General features: G+C 40.9%; 1 protein-coding gene across 1 annotated transcript; it reads right to left on the minus strand.

Moving 5' to 3' along the window:
• Positions 1 to 707: 707 nt before the first annotated feature.
• Positions 708 to 2,415, minus strand: LOC148017914 (cysteine proteinase COT44-like). The gene is made up of 4 exons (XM_087661519.1): positions 1,794 to 2,415; positions 1,338 to 1,579; positions 1,111 to 1,251; positions 708 to 1,001 (listed from the first exon to the last, which is right to left on the minus strand). Exons 1-4 carry the CDS (start codon positions 2,413 to 2,415, stop codon positions 708 to 710), a joined length of 1,299 nt encoding a protein of 432 aa, XP_087517645.1.
• Between the last annotated feature and the right edge of the window lie 20,043 nt (positions 2,416 to 22,458).

The raw sequence follows: 22,458 nt of genomic DNA on the forward strand, positions 1-22,458 counted from the left end.
TGATTATGTTCAATATGAAGTAAAGAAAGGTACAATCATGATTGAACATTGTCCAAGTGATCAAATGACTACAATATATATATTCAACAAAGGACTCAATGGGGCATACTTCACTCTGTTGTGCTCAGAACTTGGAGTTGTCCCAACTTCAATATTTGGAAATTAATATATTATGACATTGTAGTGCCACTATATATATTCCTTGTAGGCACCATACACTTCACATACGCACATAAGCCTCACGCCTCTTGGTCATCTTTGTACATACATATTCAATTTCACTTCACATACGCGGATTCACTTTACATGTAAAGAATAATCCTTCTTGATGATGTTTATACATTTGTATATAGGAGCTAGGTTTTTCCCTTGTGCTCCCCAAGGGTTTTTTTCATCCACAGCTAAACCCTTAACCCTTATACGTCGAGTAGTCTGCGGGCTGCCAGGGCGTATTATGATCAGGCGAGATGTACAATAAAATTCAAAGGCACATAAACACGGGAATTTCTGGATTGCCGACTGTATCATCTTTCCACGAATGGCATTATTTATAGTACGATTGATTGCACTGTGTCGCTTCAGTAGTAGCTTATGCCCTGTCAGAATACACACGTTTTCGTCACTATTTTAAGTGACTGGATTATTTTAATTACAAAATATTTTCCAGCATCCTCAATGTACGCACTCGCCGAGTCGTCGTGATTGAATTACATGGAGAAGACCAGGTGGGGTTCGCGGTCACCGGGTAGTTCGACATAGCTTTTCAGTGAGGCTTGTGTGTTGACTACTGGATATGAGGGGAAGGAAGTGATCCCGCAAGTGCCGTGTTGGCTGCTCGCGCCACGCAGGATGTGAATGTAGCCTTCCATACCCCAGCTCTCGCTCCATGAGTTCTTCAGAATCCAAAAGTCCTTTCCATCGTCGGCCGTCCCATAGCCGACGACCAGCGCGGCATGGTCTATGTCATCGGGATCATCAGAGCAGCTACCGGTGAAGACACCCTGCCATATCATCAAACCATGCGATTCGTGAGAATGATATTATTGTGATAAGGCATCAACATTAAATTTCGATAGGGTGACCAAGTACTTGATATAATTTAGAACCTACATCACTGTAGAGCTGGAAATCCCGCGTCCCAGCATTGATGGCAACACTGACGGGCTGTCGCGCCACCGCACACATGAGTGCACTCTCATCGTCGGGCATGACATCTTCGTAGGAATCAATAGTCGCAACGATTCCTTGTTTCTGCAAATAATGACAAGACGTGACATCAACAATTTATAAGGTCTACGGAGCATGCATGATCAGCATGGGAGCTAGTGAAGATTTACCAGATGCCAGTTGCAAGCCCTTGCATATCCATTGCCACTGACGTAGGGGTACTCTTGCTCTGAGTTGATACCGCCGTTCTCCAAGACCCACTGGAAGGCACTGTCCATAAGTCCACCATTGCAACCATAGTTATTCTTGGAGCAGCTCACAAGCTCCTGCTCAGAGAGGCTGACGAGCTCGCCTGTCCCAATGGCATGGGCACCTTCGATGGCACCTGTGGTAGAGAATGCCCAGCAACTACCTGTAGTCATGTATACGGATTATTAAGGAAGACCGAGCAAGTTAGCAATTTTTAGGCAAGCACCGAGAGCTAGCTGTGCAACTGTCGCAGAAGTCGGAAGAAAGAAGCAAACCCCAGCTAGAGAGTGCTGTTCATGAAAAAAGATGAGGCCGGAACTGGCGTCATTAAAGAATGACGTAAATAAACACCTTATATTTTGAGGTCTGAGCCTTACCGCATCGCCCCTGGTCTTTGACAGCTGTGACTGCGCCCTTCTCTCTCCAGTCCACTGATTTGGGTAGAGCAGCAGCTTGGTCGCATGAAGCGTAAAGCTCTCGGGCGATCTTCTTCCTGGCACGAGCAGCAGCTTCTAGACTTGATCGAAAGCCTCGTCGCAGGTGCTTGAGCTTGAACTCTTCCAGGCTCAGGTCGGCAAACTGGTTCAAGCCTAGCATGTGCCCCCTCGAATGCCCCACGCTGCTGCGGACGCCTTCTATCAAGCGCCTGCTGTTGTGGTTATGGATATAGAAGAGGTTCTGCTGGAACAGCTGGTAGCGATCCTGCTTCTCTCCCTCGTACGCGCTGTAGTTCCTGGAGTGCTTCAGTGCCCACTCTTCGAACAGTCTCCACAGGCGCTCCTCCGACATCAGATCTTCGGGCTCGTAACTGCTAACTGATAACGGCAAATCACCAGCTCCATACTGATCATCAGGAGTAGCACTGGCGCTCCCGGTAGTGCAGGTCAATGAAGCAAGGAAAACCAGCTGCATCATCAGCAGTACTAAGCACAGCCCACGGGCACCGCTGCCGAGACCACGTCGTACAGTCGTCGTAACATCGATATTCATTCCAGCCATGATTCTTCGTCCACGGGAGTCAGCTTGTCACGGATGCTGTAGCTAGCCGTCCGAACTATTTAAAAAGCGGACTGCAAATCCCGATCGGTTTTATGGGCGGTGTCTGGACTAGGAGTCCCGACTCTGCCGTTGTCGGTCGTTTGATGCTTTTCGTTTTGCGAAAACATATGTATTTGTTTACGTGTGTGTGTATAGTAAAGTTCTGAATATAGAGAGGAGAAAAAAGTAAAATCAGGACTTGGAAGAATAGCTCAAGCATGCCAGATGTACAAATGTTACAACTCTATGCATGTTACCTGAAGTGTAATGAATGTGAGCCTATGGAGGTGGTGTGCAATGGTTAGCATTATGATGTAAAAACACACTCTAAGTTGCGTGTGCAAGGGGTTGTCGCACATTTGGGTAGTGCACTTGAGTCATGCCCTAGTGCACTAGTGCATTGGCTTAGGGTGGTTACACACCGCCATTGCCCGCCCAATCTGTGCCCAATTTGTGGGCACTGGAAAAGTTGACTCGGGCGGTCACTTGTCTGCCACCTGCTTACACATTGGGCAGTGGACACTTTTCGTTATCAATAAGTGTCCGTCCATCTTCCGTCCACAATAGTTTACACACCGGCCACCACCTACCACCGGACACTTCCTGAATCGCATGTGAATGAAGGGACGCTACGGATGTTGATCATCATTCTCATAATAATTATTTTTAGAATACTTGATTAAACACTTTAAACCGACTAATAAACCTTTAAAAAAAGTCACCAATAAAACTAAAAGCATGAATTTGAAGTTTTTCCTACCAAAGAACTCCAAGATTATGACCTTATTGCGTCGTTGCTTTCTGCGCCAATATATTTGTTTCTATGGTGACTACTATTCATGCTTTTGGAAGCTCATTCACTTCCAAGAGAGCAGGGGAGTTGAACCCCTTCGCCATGTTGTTGAGGCATGGCTCTACCGAGCTCTCTGCGGAAAGGTGGAAAGAGGGAAATTTCTTTAGCACACCACCCCTCTTTCCACCTGCGCTGCAGATGCAAGGATGACTGAAAACTTTAAAAAATCATGCAATGATGGCTGAAAATTACTTACTTGGATGTGATTGTGCTTAACAGTATGCGCTGAAAATTACTTACTTGGATGTGATTGTGTTTACTCACCATTGTCTTCGTCGTCCATCTCCTCCGCAGAGTCAGAATCACCAAATATTGTTCTCACATTTGCGCTCTCCCTCTCTCGATACATGGCTCGAGCAATGTTATCTCTTTGAGATGCCCCCCCAAGATGGATTGCCTCTTGTGTTGGCTCCGCTGCTTGAGCTCTTTGTATTCCTTATGTGGTACATGTGTTAGTTAGCATAGCAACCTCTGCTAATCCATTCCTCGAACTATTTTGCTGGTCCATGTCTTGATGAGCAGCATTACTTTCTCTATCAAGTTCTGTTGTCGCTTCATGTATCCATGCATCATCAAAACCATCTCCATGCACAATGCATATATTATGTAGAACAATGCATGCTGCCACCATCTTTGGGACATTTTGTAAAAGCATGTCACATCTCTTTAACAATATATGAAATCGCGCTTTAAGGATGCCAAATGCCCTTTCAACTAGCATACGAGTACTTGATTGTATGTAATTCCAATAATAACGTTCCGGAGATAGCTTATCCTTACTACCCTTGAAGGAGGAAGCATCCAAAAGCGTGCAGGATAAGCACAATCGCCTAGTAGACAGTATTATCCCAGAGCTTTGTTTGTGCATCGTTTTCCTAGGTCTGAACGTTGAAAAACATTCCAATCGTGCATAGAACCTGCCCAGCCAACGTCATAGTCCCAAACAACACAATTGGCTGCCACGCTTATCTGTAGAATAATAGAGTGGAAGCCCTTCCTATTAAAATAATCTTCATGGTTCTCCCTTGGGGTAATGATGGGTATATGACTACCATCTACTGCACCAATAACATACGGTATGCCTCGAAGGGCTTGAAATGCACCAGCATATTTTTGCATTTTTTGTGGGGAAGGCCACTTTACATACATAATATGCAATCCAAAAGCACCCAGTGCATCACAAAAGTCCAAAACAGCCAGTTGTGTAAACGAAGTTGAGACTCCGTACAAATCGGCTATTAGTCCCAAACTTGAGCCGCTTGCCAAGCGATGCAGAGCCACACTGACCCGCTTCTCCACAGGTACTGCCCTTCTATAGTTCGTATTCTTGCGTCGCATTTGTGGTGCTAATTTCGCGACAAGATATTCAAATGTACTCCTGCTAACTCGTAACCTGCTTTTAAACATTCAGTTTGTATAATTCCCTAGAAGCCCCTACTCCATAAAAGTTTGTGGTCTTGGATAGGCCCAACATGATCGTCGATCGTGTCTTCGCTGACCTATCCTGGCTCGACGTGCAACATAACCTCGAGCCATGCACTCCATCAAAGTATGCAATAGCATGCTGTCATCGTCCCTGTCATCCAAATCACTCAAAAAAAGTTGAAACATTGCTATGACAGCAACTACAACACCGATGACAAACATTATCAAAAGACTTTCATCGTCCATTCACCTGTCAAAAGATTTGACGAAACTTTATGAGACACTTGAAGAGAGATGTAAAGGTAGAATAAAAAACTTGTTTTTTTATAAGTTCCAAATTCATCTACAGTTGAATTCATCATTCCTTTTTAAGACTTTTGATTACATCTAATAGACCAGATACCGAGGAGGCAAGTGTATCCATGATAACGAGCTTGCACTCTTCAAATGATTTTTTTTCCTCTAGGTTTGATTTTTGGTTGGCTAACATTGATCGGGCGGTGCTAGCCATGTCACTGAGAGACTCCTCTATCTTTCTACCCTTTTTATTGCGTGCTTCTTGGTTGGTTATTTGATCATGTACGATCTTTGAAGGCTCATTGGAGCCAATGTCTTCTTAGGTGTGGTCACCCTGATCATTGGAGACTGATGTATTATTGTCTTCTGACGAAGACAACCCACCAACAGATGAGGCATGTGCATCGCTAACAACATTGGCACGATTCCACATATATTCATCCACAATATCATATCACTGACAAATGATTCTACGATCATTGCCTGATATGGCATTGTGAGCCTTATCCTTTCTATATGACTCATAAACGCATCCCCAACATTTTCTGCATGCCTCACCATCTTTGTCAAACTCTAGAAATAGCGATGCTAGTTGGGTGGCAACCTTGGACCATATATCCACTCCTTCCTTTGGTGGCTTTGAGAACTCCACACTCATGGATCCTCGGATGTGAATGAGTTGTATTGTCCATGCATCCTTCCATTGTGCAAACGGTTTTTTTGTGGCTATTGTATGATCTTGTGTCTCAGGACCGTCATTCTGATTCTTTCCTTTCCGTGCCCTCTTTGGTTTAGGAGGTTTAGGAGCATCAGACTTTGATGATGTTCATCGTGGACGTTGTTTGGTGGCATTCTCGGAAGATGGCACCATTGGTTCTTGAGCTTGAACCAAGTTAACCTCTTCACATGAGTCCTGGTTGGTATCACAAGAACTTATTGCTTGTGGTTCTTGTTTTCGTGGTGCCGAGGGACCATGTTGAGGTCTATGTGCAACTGGACGAAGAATTACATTATTGTGTACTGTTGTGGGTCTCTCTATACCTAATTGTCTTGGTTGTTGGAAAGGTATGAATTGAGGAGGACAGGGATTGATCAAAGGAGGGTGGTTTGGAAACACATTTACAGGGATATTGCCAACGGCAGTGTGGCTTGGCATGTGGTTTGGAACACCCACACTTTGGCTCGAAAAGTACATGAAGTCATTATTGCATATTGCATCTTGGCTCATTTGAGACACGAACTGGTGAAACTCCTCCATGGGAGTGCTCTCTTGAGAATCCATTCTAATCGTCCACCTTACGCATGAAACTTGATTCATCATTTACAATATGTGAATGGACAAACAAGTTTATTATTCTTTACATAATGCACTCCATTTTTTTTATTTACATTTCAATAATTGATTGTAAGGTAACAACTATAGGATAACTCCGATTACATTGCAATTTATCTTACAATTAGAAAACAATATGGTTAAAGAACAATAAAGAAAAGGAAATGTTATACAGATACATTGATTCAAACAAAATGATGGGATGTATGTATAGACAAGAAGTTTTAGCCATTGTCAACTTGTTATAGATGCCAAACATATATAGCGGAACTAAGAAAGGATTCATTGCAACGATGAACATATATCAAACAATATGGTTAAAGAACAATCAAGAAAAGGAAATGTTATACAGATACATTAATTCAAACAAAATGATGGGATGTATGTATAGACAAGAAGTTTTAGCCATTGTCAACCTGTAATAGATGCCAAACATATATAGCAGAACTAAGAAAGGATTCATTGCAACGATGAACATATATCAAACAATATGGTTAAAGAACAATAAAGAAAAGGAAATGTTATACATATACATTGATTCAAACAAAATGATGGGATGTATGTATAGACAAGAAGTTTTAGCCATTGTCAACCTGTAATAGATGCCAAACATATATAGCGAAACTAAGAAAGGATTCATTGCAACGATGAAATACTGCTAAGCAAACAAAAACCCTCAAATAAAACCTAAGTCAAATTGAAACTAGACCACATAGCAAGAGTTTAGGATACTCAAAATTTACAATAATACATTCCTACAAATACAATTAAATAAATTAATTGGTAGAACAGCAGTTGTAATGAGGGTCCACTCAAAAAGTTTCAAGATATTGTGGTGTTCCAAAGGCGTTGGTGCAGAAATTATGAACCTAAATAAAACAGGTAGTCAGCAAGGAATTCTAAATTTCAACTAATAATAAAACAGGCAGTCAGCAAGTGTTCTACTTTAGTGAGTACATAAATGATATTCATTTATGTTCATACAATTCTCCATAACATTATTCTTAATTGAAGCTTGATTGATGATTCCTGCAATGATTGCTATCAGAGATGAATAGCTATCAGAAATTGTTATCAGAGATGAATAGCAATCTCATATGTATCAGAAATTGGGAGAAGCCAAAGATAGTGGGGCAGCAGTACATGGAGGTAGAAACACAGGCATGCTGAAATGTTGCAGGCTTGAAACATAGGTTTGAAATGTTGCATGCACAACAGGCAAGACACGATATGACCATATAGCCCAATTAATGTTTTTGAATGATTAACACTTGCTTATAAGGCAAATCATGGGTTAGCTACAAACTCATCAGTCAAGGTCAATAGAATCACCTGTGAAAACATTACCAGGGTAATAAAAGAGAGAGAGAGAGAGAGAGAGAGAGAGAGAGCATACATGTGAAGGCTGTGAAGTTCTGATCTGATAAAGACCTCTGCCTCCGAGCCAGAGCTCTGATAAAACCCTCTGTTGAAGCTTGCGAATCACTTGTGAAGCCTACAAATTACATGCAAGCAATTGGCCATGATTAAACCCTGAACTAGATAAATTACATGCAAGCAATTGGCCATGATTAAACCCTGAACTTGTTTCTGCAAGAGAGAGAGACCTGGCTAGATGCATCATCATCAAATATGCCTTCCCACCTTCACGATGTGTATATTTTCATGCGAAGAGAGGGATGATGAATCCAGAAAAACACAGAGAGATGAACCTTCACGATGTCTACATTTATGCATGTGGTGAAACGAGCAACACATGGAAGCTCCTGTGTATCAACGGCTACCTGTGTGTCAACGGCCACAGGGTGCACCTACCTGGAGCCCACTCATGTGGGCAAAAAACAAAGCTCTGATGAGCATGGCGGCCGGAGAGATCATCATAGAAGGTGGAGCCAAATGGGCTGCAGCAACGGAAATGGGCAATGGGAATGGGCTGCTACAGCAACGAGAACCTGGGCAACGGGAAGCCCTCTCTCTGTCCTAGAGTCCACCATAGGCCAACAGAGGAGAGGCCAATCAATTGGTGAGATGAAGCGAGGACGAAACAAGATAGGGGAGCTCCCCCACCCTGCGGAACGCAGAAAGGGGGTGGGGGGAGCATTGAAAACCCTCGAAAGGGTGACACGCCGAGCGCCCCTAGTGTGTAAGAGGGGGGCACCCACTTTTCAAAATCCGGCCTTCTTATTGGCCGGATTACAGATGCTTGGGCGGCCGCAGACCGGTGTGTAACCACCCTTAGTAGACTTGCACTAGGATGTGATGGTGTGGTCTTTAGGTACACTAGTGCATAACAAGTATGCACCAGGGGTTGTGTGTAGGAGGGTGTGGAAAATGGTTGTATGAGGGGTGGTTGCTCTATGCACATGTGTATTGTGTACATGTGCACTACGTGCTAGTGCATGTGTACTATATGTATGCGCTATACACTATTGTGAACAATGTATAAAAGGGTGAATTAGGGTGGCTACATGGTTTGAATACGATCAAGGTATGTGGGGATGAATGTCCTAAGATAGCCTAAGATGGGATATGCTAGTGTGTATGTCCACACTGTGTAGTGCATTGTACACTAGCAGGTATGCATGCGTATGTATGGACCAATGCATGTAAACTATGCACATAGGTGACAGGTTAGTACACAATGTAGTGCACTAGGGTACTATAAAATGAGTGTGAAGGGATCAAGATGTGGGGGCATGAAAGGTGGGTGTACTATGGATTAGGGGTACAAAAGACATATACATGTGTACATTTGTGCATTGTATGTGTGCACACTATGCATTATGTAGTATGCACTGTGTGCTAGTGACATATGTATTGGTGCACTATATATAATACATTAGAATTGTGCGAGTAGAGAGTGTCCTACAATGGTGTCTGCCAAGTAGGTGCAAGATGAGTCAATCAAGTGAGCTTATGCATGGGCTACTACTATTGCACCATGCACATGTGCACTAACGTTGTATGTGAGGTTAGAGCTAGACTTGAGCATATGCACCAATGTGTATACACTATGCACTGAGCACTTGTTGGTCCATAGTGCATGGTGTAGTATACTATGGTAAAGGATAGGTGTAATGCAATAGTAGCCTTATGTGCCAGGCTATGTGCAAATTCATCTATTGATCTATGTGTAGTGAGCTATTGACAATACACTAGATGTAGTACACTAAAGTATCTTGTACACAAAGCACATATATTAGAATGGGGTACTTGTATAGTGGGATGAAGGTTGGGGTGGGGGAGGCCACCATATATAAACCATTTATATCACGTGCATTCAAAGGGTATTAGAAAATACCCTTTTCTTGTATGATGTAAGGTAATAAAATAGACCCCTTTCCTTTAAGAAACTTATAATTATTTTTTCAATTGAAATTAAAAACCCCTTTTACAAGCGTAATCTTGTAAGTTTTATGAAATAAAACAACCCTTCCATTGATCACACGTGGTACACTTATATTTTTTGAGGTGAACCGCCTCGAGGTAGTGTGCTCTATGTGTGATGTTCCTAGAATGAGCCTTGGGGACCTGCGCAAGTGTGTCATAAGGTGTCAACTTCCTTATTCCTCTAACTCTCCTTGCAAATACACACACACACACACACACATAGAGAATAAATATGTGTGCAAGTTAGTGTCCCCTCTACGTGCAGGGAGATATGCATGTATACACATGTGCACTAAGGAAGCTTAATATACAATGGGTGAATAGATCATTTGTACTAGTACAAAATGCAATGTAATGGGGCTATCCTAATAGTGAAATGTGTACAGCTAGGTGCACTGAGCCACAAGCTAGAGTAGATAAGGATAACTGTCATCTAGCTATTATTCATGGGCAGTGTACCAACCGCATCTGCCAACTGACAAGTCGGTGACATAAATGCACAACAATCACCCTGGCATATCACGAGTGGAGCTCAATATCTCAACACTCCCCCTCAAGCTCAATCCCAATTCCTGCACACCAAGCAGGTCTCTGAACTTGCGCATCTTCTCTACGCCCAATGCCTTCGTAAATATGTCAACTATCTGATCCTCTGTGCTGACATAAACTAGATCAATAAGACCTAGTAAAACCCTCTCCCGTACATAGTGATAATGCACCTCAATGTGCTTTATTTCTACCATGATAGACTAGGTTATTTGCCAAGTGTATACTAGTCATGTTGTCACAATAAATGACAACTGGCCCATTTGTAGGCTGATGCATATCATAAAGTAGCTTATGCAACCAAGCTACCTCACATGCAGCCATTGCTGCACCCCTGTACTCAGCCTCTGTGCTCGACAAGGCAACTGTAGGCTGTTTCTTGCTGCTCCAAGTGACTGCAGCACTCCTAAAAGAGAACACATATCCACTGGTAGATCGTCTATCAGAAATACTACCAGCCCAATCAGCATCAGTGTATCCATGCAACTGTATCTGAATCCCAATTTCATAAAATAGTCCATACTGCAATGTGGACTTCACATACCTGAGTATGTGTCTAGCCGCATCCAAATGCGGTTTCCTTGGAGCCTGCATAAACTGACTTACCAATCCAACAGCATAGCTCAAATTTGGCCTGGTAATAGTCATATAAATCAAACTTCCTACTATGTACAAACACATAGTAGGGTCTTCCAAAAGCTCACATGCATCTGCGCTCAGCTTCACATTTTGCTCCAAAGGAACTGAAATAGGATTACAGCCTGTCATCCCATATTTGGACAGCATGTCCAATCCATACTGCCTCTGCAAGAGCCATATCCCACTTGGTGATCTAATCACCTCAATGCCCAAGAAATAACGCAGCTCTCCCAAATCCTTTTTCTCAAACTTCTGCTTCAATAGCATTTTCACATGAAGGATATCTTCATCACGGTCACCTGTCATAATCGAATCATCAACATAAATGACAAGTAGCATAATATCTTTCTCTGTTTTTCTCACATAAAGTGAGAAATCTTCCTTGGAAATCTAAAAGCCAATGGTGAAAAGATACTATCCTATCTTGTCAGACCATGCTCTAGGTGCTTGCTTCAAGCCATACAATGCTTTCTTCAACCTGCAAACAAACTCAGGATGAACAGCATGCACATAACCTGGTGGCTGCTCCATATAGACCTCTTCTTGTAAATCACCATGCAAGAAGGCATTCTTTACATCCATCTGATGTAAAGACCATCACTTTGATGCAGCGATAGCAATGACTGCTCTTACGATTTCCATCCTTGCAACCGGACTGAATGTTTCTTCATAATCAATGCCATATGTTTATGCATATTCCCATGTAGCATTTGCTTCCAAGGCATCCATGGCTTTCTCCCATTTTTCTTTTCCCATGGCTTGCTCAAAAGAAGTGGGTTCTGGTTCTTGTATCACTTTGACCATATATGCATAGTAAATGGCTATAAATCCATCATATTTCAGCCTATCCATAGGATACCTAGCTCTGGTAGACCTGCACAAAGTAGGTTCACTCCCAGGTGCTCTCAAAACATCCCTGGTCTTCCTTACTCCAGGTGTAACAATAGAAGGAATACCCAACTCATCATCAATGCTCTGTTCTGAGCCCACCATCCACATAAGAGTGACCTGCATTCACATCAAACATGGGCTGATGTACCTTCTCTTTTCCTTTTCGTGAAACCTGCATACCACTATCTGCATTGGTTTGAGGAAATTCTCCTGATCTCAATCTACCTTTCCATGGCGAAGAATGTGAACCACTGCTAAAGGACACTCCAGGTCCACTAATATTTTGTGACTGCTGTTGTGAATTCTGTGCAGCATTACCATTTTGTGCATCTACATCATCAATCACATTTACTGGTTTATACCAGCTACTCATCTCATTAAAAAAAACATCTCTACTCACTGTAAACTTACGAGTAGAAGGGTTATAGCATCTATACCCTTTCTACTGCAGAGAGTAACCAATAAAGATGCACTTCTAAGCTTTTGGATCCAACTTGGATCTCAACTCATCTGGCACATGAACATAGGCAATGCAACCAAAAATCTTCAAATGAGAAATATCTAGTTTCCTACCAGTATACCTCTCCTCTGGAGTCATGCCATGTATTGCTGTAGTGGGAGTCTTGTTCATTATGTAGACTGTTGTAGCAACTGCTTTAGCCTAGTAAAAATCTGGCAAGTCTTTTTCGTTGAGCATGGCATGAGTTACCTCTCCAATATGCCTGTTTTTCCTTTCTGCAATTCCATTTTGTTGTGGGGTATGACTGCATGAATATTGCTGCTTTATGCCACGCTCCTGCAGGAACCTCGCAAACTCATTTGAGAGGTACTCTCCCCCTCCATCTGACCTTAGGCATTTTATTTGCAGACCTGTTTCTTTTTCAACCACAACTTTAAGAATTTTGAAATACCCAAAAACTTCACTTTTCTTTTGCATAAAATACACCCAAAAATTTCTACTATAGTCATCAATAAAAGTGACAAAATAATGACAGCCTCCAAGAGATGTAGCTTTAGTAGTTCACACATCAGAGTGGATTAATTCCAATGGCTTCTTACTCTCTTGAACATGTCTAGGGAATGGTTTCCTTGCATGTTTTCCAAACTGACAGGCTTCACATACCTTATGCATTTCTACAACCTTGAATTTTGGCAATCTTGCAACAATATTTTGGGCTTGCATTGGTTTAAGTCACTGTACATTAACATGACCAATGCGTTTATGCCAGATATCAATATCTGCAACTACACCGATCCCATGTGCAAACATTGCTGTACTCAATTCAGGCATGTCTACATCCAACGTAAACATTCTGCCCTTCTTCTTTCCTTTTGCTATCAAGCGACCTTTATTTTCCATATCCTCAACAAAGCATCCATGAGGATTAAATCTGACCTGCAAGCCCTGCTTAACCATTTGACCAACAGAAACCAGATTCTTTGTGATATTCGGGACATGAAATACATCTGACAGGTATTTTTTTTTCCCATCCTGCATAGACAAAGGAAATTTTCCAATTTGCACAATAGGATGTGCAGTATCATCACTAGTCTCCACAAATCCTGGTTTTTTTCATTTTCCTTGCATCCTCCATCCATTCTGCATGACCTGTCATGTGGTTTGATGCACCTGAGTCAACATACCACACATTCTTGCTTTCTTCTACACTTGTCATAGAATTGGTCATGTGCTGCACCATAAATAAATGCTCATTTCTGTCATCACCCTGTCTACTAGAAGATGCATAATTCCCTTGTTGCAATTTTCCATTCATGATGTCATTCTTCTTTTTATAGCAGTCTTTAGCCATATGACCCATTTTACCACAGTAGTAGCATTCAACATTGTTGTTTGCATTTCGGCCTCTTTGCCATCCACCACGACGTCTTTGGCTCCCCCTGCCTCTAGAGTTACCACGTCCTCCTCCATAGGACTGGTTTTCTTGAGCATATTTTGATTTCTACCATGGCCTCCAGATCAGCCTCCTCTATCTCTGCCTCTACCTCTTCCAGCATTTGAGTAGAAGACAGCTTCTTTTGAAGTTCCTCCTGAAGAAGATGCACCACCATTTCTCTGCTCCTCAGAAATTAGAAGAGCAATCAACTCCTCAAAATCAGGAAATCTTTCACGGACGGAAATGGATGTTCGGAACTGTGCATAATCCTTTCCTAGACCATTCAAGGTCACAGAAACTAGATCATCATCTTCCCCTGGACCCAATGGAAGCAAGTGCATCTGCAATCTTCTTCACCTTCATGTGGTAGTCATTGATGCTCATACTTTCTCCTTGCACATTGTGTAACTCTTGCTTGAGTTGCATTTTCCTGGCTTGCGTATTTGTGCTATACATTTTTTACAAAGTATCCCATGCCTCCTTTGGCGTACTTGCATCTTGAATATGCACAATCATAGAGTCTGAAATGCTGATAGACAGCCAGTACATAACTTTCCTGGCTCTCTCATGCAATGCTTTAAATGCTTGCATTTGATGTTGATTGGGAATATCAAGAAGAACTGGTTCTTCTTCATTTCCTGCAACGAATTCCCAATATCCTTTTCCCATAACGAAATTTGTCATTCTGAACTTCCATGCTTGGAAGTTTTTCTTGTCAAGCTTTTCAGTGACAATCTATGAAAGAGAATCAGAGGCCATTACAGAACACTGCAAAAAATTCTGTCACTGCAAAGAACACAGCTTCAGCCTCACAATGGAAAATTTGTAAAAGTGACGAAAGTGGTATTTGACCACACAGTCACTTCCTAGTGACGATTTTGCATCAACAAGCAACAAGGATGATTCTGTGACTCCCAATGTCTCTACGCATTCGCATTCGATGCAATTTCTACAGTAACTTTTCACCGACCTGTAGAACAGTGGTCACACAGCATAAAACTGGGCCTTTTCCTGAGTGCGTGCAGAAAACTTCCGCCTCCAAAAGAGGCCTCGAAATGGCCTCATATCAAAAAAACAGAGCAACCGAGGGCTAAAGCCCCATCCCGCAACATATACTGCCCTCTTGCTACACAGCGAAGGGCGTCTCAACCTGAGACAATGTACTCTTGCACTTTTCGGTTGTGCTACCTGCTGCAGAGACTTGCTCCCAAAATAGAAAAATGAAAGCAACACTAGTCCTCTTGGTGCGCAGATCGGTCGCAGATAGCTCACGTGGTGAATCCCGGAAGGTCCCCAAGAACAAAGTACTCTACTTTTTAGCACAAAAACCCATGTAAAAGCAAGCACGACATGAAGCAAGAGACAAATTGGGTTCAATCTCCCCCATGCCTTGTGTGAGCGCTTCACAAAGCATGTATTTAATGTATATTTTCAATCTTCATGCTCAAAAATAGCCCAATTACAAAAATATAACAAGCTTTTAGCTTTTGAGTTTGCTTTCTACCAAAAATAAGAAAATAAAGCTAATGGACGGTGCCCATAGAGTCTGGCACGCCCAATCTCAATGTCCAAATAGAAATGACATATCCAGGCGCATAAGCGCATACAAAATAATAATAAATAATCGATGTCTCAATAGACATAATAAAATATAGGTGTGGCGCCTATCAAAATATAGTCCAAAGGTCGAAAACCCGCTAGACTCCAATGCTTTCCTCCGCCACTGCTGCTATCTCTACACATCAACTGAAGCATTCACAATCGTTAGTAAAATAACACAATTAAACCGACAAAAGTGAATACCTAGCAGTCTTCAGCTACATAAATAAATCAACTGGTTAGAAATAAATCCTAACCTTAATTTATTACGAGTGCGCACTCTAAACTCATAAACGTTTATTAATTTAATATGCATTTTGCGGAATCACCCGCTATGGAATCACCCATGTACACACTAAATTAATGAAACGCCCGAAAAGGACAGGCGTCCCCATCAACTTCTCGCACAAAGAATCCTCTTTGCGTATGAGCCCCGGTCATCTAAGTTTACGGAATCCACCGTAAAACCTCACGGAATCCACCGTGGAATATGCCTCCTGGCATCACCTCTTACCAGAACACCGCGAACTTGGTTTGCTTTCTTGAGCTCCTTACCACGAACAAGGCTCTGATACCATGTCAAGATTGTGGGAGAGAAGGAAGGAGTCTCACTTGTAGCTTTCTTGCTTGCACAATGGGGGAATACACACAAAGGTGGAGGCTGAAAACAGTTTTCCTCTTCTTAGTTGTGTAAGCCAAAAGAACTCAAGTACATAGAAATAGACGACCGCTATATATGGGTCTTAAACCAAACTCAACTAACTAAGGTGGCATACTAATTGAGCCACAAACTAGAGTAGATAAGGATAGCTGTCATCTAGCTATTATTCATGGGCGGTGTACCAACCGCATCTACAACTGACAAGTCGGTGACATAAATGCACAATGGTCACCTTGGCATATCACGAGTGGAGCTCGATATCTCAATAGGATCTGCTTCAAGTTCATCTTCAGAGACTTGGCATTGGGCTGAGGAGATAATTCACCTATGGGTGGACATTGAGGGGGGGTGTTAGATATGCTCAATGCCCCACCCTCATAAGGTGCCACCAATGATCCATGGTGCTCAAAGTTGTAAGGCTCCCATTATGAGGAGAAGCCAAATGTGAACCTGCTCACTTGTATATCAGATGAGGTCTATGTGACCGGCTGGCAAAAAGCTGACCATTGTGGGCCTAATCTTTGGGTTGGACTGAGTAGTTAAGCTGGTATCAACTCGAGGCACATTGCATTGAGTTGTGGGGTAAGAGACTTAAAAGGGACCCCTAAAATATTCATTGGTCGACTAGTGGAGGCTCATATGGTAGGTCGATCAGGCCGACCTAACCGCCTTCGCAGGCTATAAAAGCTAAACCCTTCACAATCATTGATAATCTATCTTTCACCCATCCAGAGTTGTTCCAGCTAGCCTTAAGCTCTTTACCTATCTTCTGTCTAGATCACCATCTAAGGTTCACAGCGGAAGCATACGGGTGGACAGAGCCATCTAAGGTTCACAGTGGAAGCATACTGGTGGATAGAGCCATCTTTGTATTAGTTGTTTGGAGCTAAATAAAGTTTCTAATTCTCCTCTTATCTGTTGTGTACTCTCTATCTCTATCGCTTTCTCAGATTCTATTCGATGCGCCATGTAATTTGTTACACCTCTGCCATTTCCCAATTTATCAGTATGACTAAGTTGAGGATGGGATCCTAAATATTCTACCCCTAAATGAGTCTAGGTCATCTTTCATGGACAAGATTAGTTAAAAGAAATTTCATGCCCCCTAAATGAGTCCTCTAATATAATGAGTCCTCTAACATAATGAGTCCTCTAACTAAATGGACAAGATTAGTTAAAAGAAATTTCATGCCCCCTAAATGAGTCCTCTAACATAATGCATGTGTATCATTACTTTGTAACACATATTAGACATTTTTGAAGGTTTCGAGTTACTTACCTTTAGGTTGCTAGCACATTTGGGAATTAATTTGGCTAAGAATTTTCTAAATTGTTTGGAAACTACTTTTTTGGCCCTAAAATGATTCAATCAACACTCCATGTAGTCTGAGCACTTTGCTAGTTTTCATCCTCCTCACAAGATAGCCCAAGTTAGGCATAGTAAAAAGCCAATCAAATAGAAGCATCTTCCCCATTGGTATCCTTAAAGTGATTACAGTTAACAATTCATTTTTTAAATTGGCAACCATGTCCCTTTCATGTAGTGGATACTCGACAATCTTGAAAAGAAACCTATCAAATGCCTGGGCAATTTCACCATCGATCATGAGCATTCTGCCACCTTCATGTACCACACATCCTTATTCTCCAGAGTATCAAAATTGAACTTATGAGTGCCTCAACATCTAGTTTAGCTTTAAGTTGAATTTTTCTTAAATAATATTATTTAAAAAATATTAAAGGTTAATATTAAATAATAATAATAATAATGTAGATGAATCAAAATGAATGATTTTTTTAAAATGAAGTAAAAAATAAATGTTAATATTACATAAAAATTTAAAGAGATAAAGTAAACAAAATTGAAAATCAATTATTAAAAGTAAGTCCAATTAAACAATAATTATTCAGTAATATTAAATGAATTTAAGGTTTATATGAAATGAACTATTATTAGAAAAAAAAAGTAAAGAAAATTGAATGATTTCTTTTAAAAAATTTAAACAATAAATATTAAATTATTTGAAATAATAAATATTAAACAAATTTAATAGAGTTAAATAGTTTATATATATATATATATATATATATATATATATATATATATATATATATATATATATATATATATATATATATATATATATATATATATATATATATATATATATATGATAAATAGTATATATAAATGTAATGTTATATATTATATAAATGATATTAAATAATATATATAACTATGATTATAATAAATTGACCATTCCTAGGATATGGAGTGGACATTGATATTTTAATTTGACATCATTTCGTTTGAAGAGAAAAAAAATAAATTTCAAGGCATTGGATGCAAAAGGATAGAAGAAAAATATAGAAATTTTTCGTCTGATCTTATTTCTTCATCTTCTCTTCTCCCTTGCACTACATAGAGATCGCTCTTCTCAGTCTTCCCCATATCTTGAGAAAAATTTGCATTGAGCTTCCTTAGTCTTCACCAAACCATCAACTAATTCTCTCTCTTCTCTCTATATGTATTTTTGTCTCGCTCTTTCTGCAAAAAGTAAACCTCTCTCTCTCTCTCTCTCTCTCTCTCTCTCTCTCTCTCTCTCTCTCTCTCTCTCTCTCTTTCTTTGTGTGTGTTTCTAAACAAAGCTCATTAATTCTTTTACAATTTTTGGAGAATCCATAAGAAGCAAAGCCTTAACTTTACTAGGTTCAAGTGAAATATCATTAGCAGTCACTTCATGGTCCAAAAGTATCACTTTACTTCTTACTATTTTGTATTTATCAAGGTTTAATTATCATCCATCTTGATCTAGTTTGCCAAAAAATATCATCAAGATTTTCAGCATGCAAAACTCTAGAGCTCTTTATGTAAAAGTCGTCCATAAATACACACAAGGATCCCCAAATAGAAGGAGCAAATACCCTACCAACCCACTACTTGAGGATATATATATCTTTAAGGTGCATAGTAGGTTACTAAAAAATATATAAGCATACCACACAGGTTTAAAATAAAGGATTCTAAAAATGGCATTTTTACACATTTTTACACACATAAGGATAGCATACAAAGGGGTTATTCACAAATTGAACAAAAAAGGGATTTTTTTATTTAGAGAAAATTAATGATACTCTTAAGTAGGTCTTGAAAGCACATTTTAACCCTTATGGAAAGAAAGAAAAAAAAAAAGACGTAGGGCAAAGCAAAAAAATCTGGACCAACTAAAGAAATAGGAGGAAAAAGGGCCAAAAGCACAAGGACAACCTTAAAAGTTCAGGGAATGTACAAATCAAGAAAGATAAGTTTTAAATGAAAAGGTGCACCTTGATTTTATGTAAGAGAGTACCAAGCATACCACACAGATTTAAAATAAAGGATTTTAAAAATTACATTTTTACACACATAAGGATAGCATGTAAAGGGGTTATTCATAAATTGAACAAAAAATTGATGTTTTTTATTTAAAGAAAATTAATGATACTCTTAAGTAGGCCTTGAAAGCACATTTTAACCCCTATGGAAAGAAAGCAAAAATAAAATTAAAAGGACGTAGGGCAAAGCAAAAAAAGGTGGACCGACTAAAGAAATAGGAGGAAAAAAGGCCAAAAGTGCAAGGACAACCTTAAAAGTTCAGGAAAAGTGCAAATCAGGAAGGGTAATTTTTAAATGAAACGGTACACCTTGATTTTATGTAAGAGTACCAGGCTCTCTCTTGTGCAATTTGTAAATGTAGATGGGCATGGATGAAGGCACAATGTAGATGGGATGTAGATGGGAAGGGAATAGGGAAAGAGGACCTAGGCTAAAATGGCCTTTCATGTAAAAAAGGGATGGGTGCCCGAAGGGGATTAGGGCTTGTATAAAAGACAAAATTGAATGAAAAAGCTCATTCTTGTGTGTGGCAAAAACTAACTCGCCTCTTCTTCTCCTTCTTCTTGTTCTTGCTTGAGCTTGTGCTTGAGAGAGGGAGTGTGAGGGAGTGAGTATGTGAGGGTGAGGGACTATGGTAGAGAAGCTCTCCATCTTCTCCTCTCTTCTTCTTCTCTTATCTCGCGCGTGGCAATGGAACTTGGATCAAGCTTGCTTGAGATTGCACCTTAGGTCATGGAGCTACGAGACAGCTTGTGGGAGGAGGCAAATCAATTAAGCATGAAGGTAAGCTCACTACACTTGTAGATGTGAGAGTACGCACAATGACTATGTGAGAGGTAGCCATTTCACTTGGGTTGAAACACTTTAAGCAATAAGTGGTCCGTGGGTCTTGGAGGTTGAGGGAGTGCTCCCACATTTTGGCTCCATTGCCAAGAAAAATGGATTCAAGCTATGAGTGCTTTCGTCGCACTCTGAATTGAGTATTCAAGTAGGGTTTGCTCCAAACCGATGCTTGAGATAGGTAGGAAGTGAGGGAGTTGAACAAGTATTTGATCTCCTTTGCAAGTAAGTTTTTCTCGTTTTTTGGATTTAGGTAAGTATGCTCGATTAGTGTAAGTGGTTGCTTATGATTTGGATGGATTTAGGTGAAAAAAATTAAGGAAAATAGATAAGCACATAGCAAGGTTTCTATTGTAATAGGAGGCCCAAAGTAGGGAAGAAACAAGGAAAAGGGAGCTTTAAGGCATTAAGACAACAAAGAGAGAGAAGGGGGAAGTAATGAAGCAAGAGAGAAGGGGTTTAAGAAGCGAAGAAGGCAAAGAGAGAGCTCATTTTTTTGTCAAGATTGTGGGAGAGAAGGAAGGAGTCTCGCTTGAAGCTTTCTTGCTTGCACAATGGGGGAAGACACACAAGGGTGGAGGCTGAAAAACAGTTTTTCCTCTTCTTAGTTGTGTAAGCCAAAAAAACTCAAGTACAAGGAAATAGAAGAACCCTCTATATGGGTCTCAAAACCAAACTCAACTAACTAAGGTGGCATACTAACTGAGCCACAAACTAGAGTAGATAAGGATAGCTATCGTGTAGCTATTATTCAGGGGCGGTGTACCAACCGCGTCTGCAACTAACACGTCGGTGACATAAATGCACAACGGTCACCCTGGCGTATCACGAGTGGAGCTCGATATGTCAACACTCCCCCTCGAGCTCAATCCCAATTCCTGCACACCAAGCAGGTCTCTGAACTTGTGCAGCTTCTCTGCACCCAATGCCTTCGTAAATATGTCAGCTACCTGATCTTCTGTGCTGACATAAACTAGATCAATAAGACCTAGTAAAACCCTCTCTCGCACATAGTGATAATGCACCTCAATGTGCTTTGTTCTAGCATGATAGACTGGGTTATTTGCCAAGTGTATACTACTCATGTTGTCACAATAAATGACAACTGGCCCATCTGTAGACTGATGCATATCATAAAGTAGCTTATGCAACCAAGCTACCTCACATGCAGCCATTGCTGCACCCCTGTACTCAGCCTCTGTGCTCGACAAGGCAACTGTAGGCTGTTTCTTGCTGCTCCAAGTGACTGCAGCACTCCCAAAAGAGAACACATATCCACTGGTAGATCGTCTATCAGAAATACTACCAGCCCAATCAGCATCAGTGTATCCATGCAGCTGTATCTGAACCCCAGTCTCATAAAATAGTCCATACTGCAATGTGGACTTCACATACCTAAGTATGCGTCTAGCCGCATCCAAATGTGGTTTCCTTGGAGCCTGCATAAACTAACTTACCAATCCAACAGCATAGCTCAAATCTGGCCTGGTAATAGTCATATAAATCAAACTTCCTACTATGCGTCTGTACATAGTAGGGTCTTCTAGAAGCTCACCTGCATCTGTGCTCAGCTTCACATTCTGCTCCAAAGGAACTGAAATAGGCTTACAGCCTGTCATCCCATATTTGGACAGCATGTCCAATCCATACTGCCTCTGCAAGAGCTGTATCCCACTTGGTGATCTAATCACCTCAATGCCCAAGAAATAACGCAGCTCTCCCAAATCCTTCATCTCAAACTTCTGCTTCAATAGCATTTTCACATGAAGGATATCTTCATCACTGTCACCTGTCATAATCAAATCATCAACATAAATGACAAGCAGCATAATACCTTTCTCTGTTTTTCTCACATAAAGTGAGAAATCTGCCTTGGAAATCTGAAAGCCAATAGTGACAAGATACTGTCCTATCTTGTCAGACCATGCTCTAGGTGCTTGCTTCAAGCCATACAAGGCTTTCTTCAACCTGCAAACAAACTCAGGATGAACAGCATGCACATAACCTGGTGGCTGCTCCATATAGACCTCTTCTTGCAAATCACCATGCAAGAAGGCATTCTTTACATCCATCTGATGTAAAGACCATCCCTTTGATGCAGCCATAGCGATGACTGCTCTTACGGTTGCCATCCTTGCAACTGGACTGAATGTTTCTTCATAGTCAATGCCATATGTTTGTGCATACCCCTTGACCACTAATCTTGCCTTGTATCTGTTCACAGAACCATCTGCATTGTGCTTCACCTTATAAACCCAC

The sequence above is a fragment of the Lygodium microphyllum genome, chromosome 21 (assembly GCF_053477565.2).
Source record: "Lygodium microphyllum isolate KBCC chromosome 21, Lygodium_microphyllum_v1.1.10, whole genome shotgun sequence".
In the NCBI taxonomy this organism is placed as follows: domain Eukaryota; kingdom Viridiplantae; phylum Streptophyta; class Polypodiopsida; order Schizaeales; family Lygodiaceae; genus Lygodium; species Lygodium microphyllum.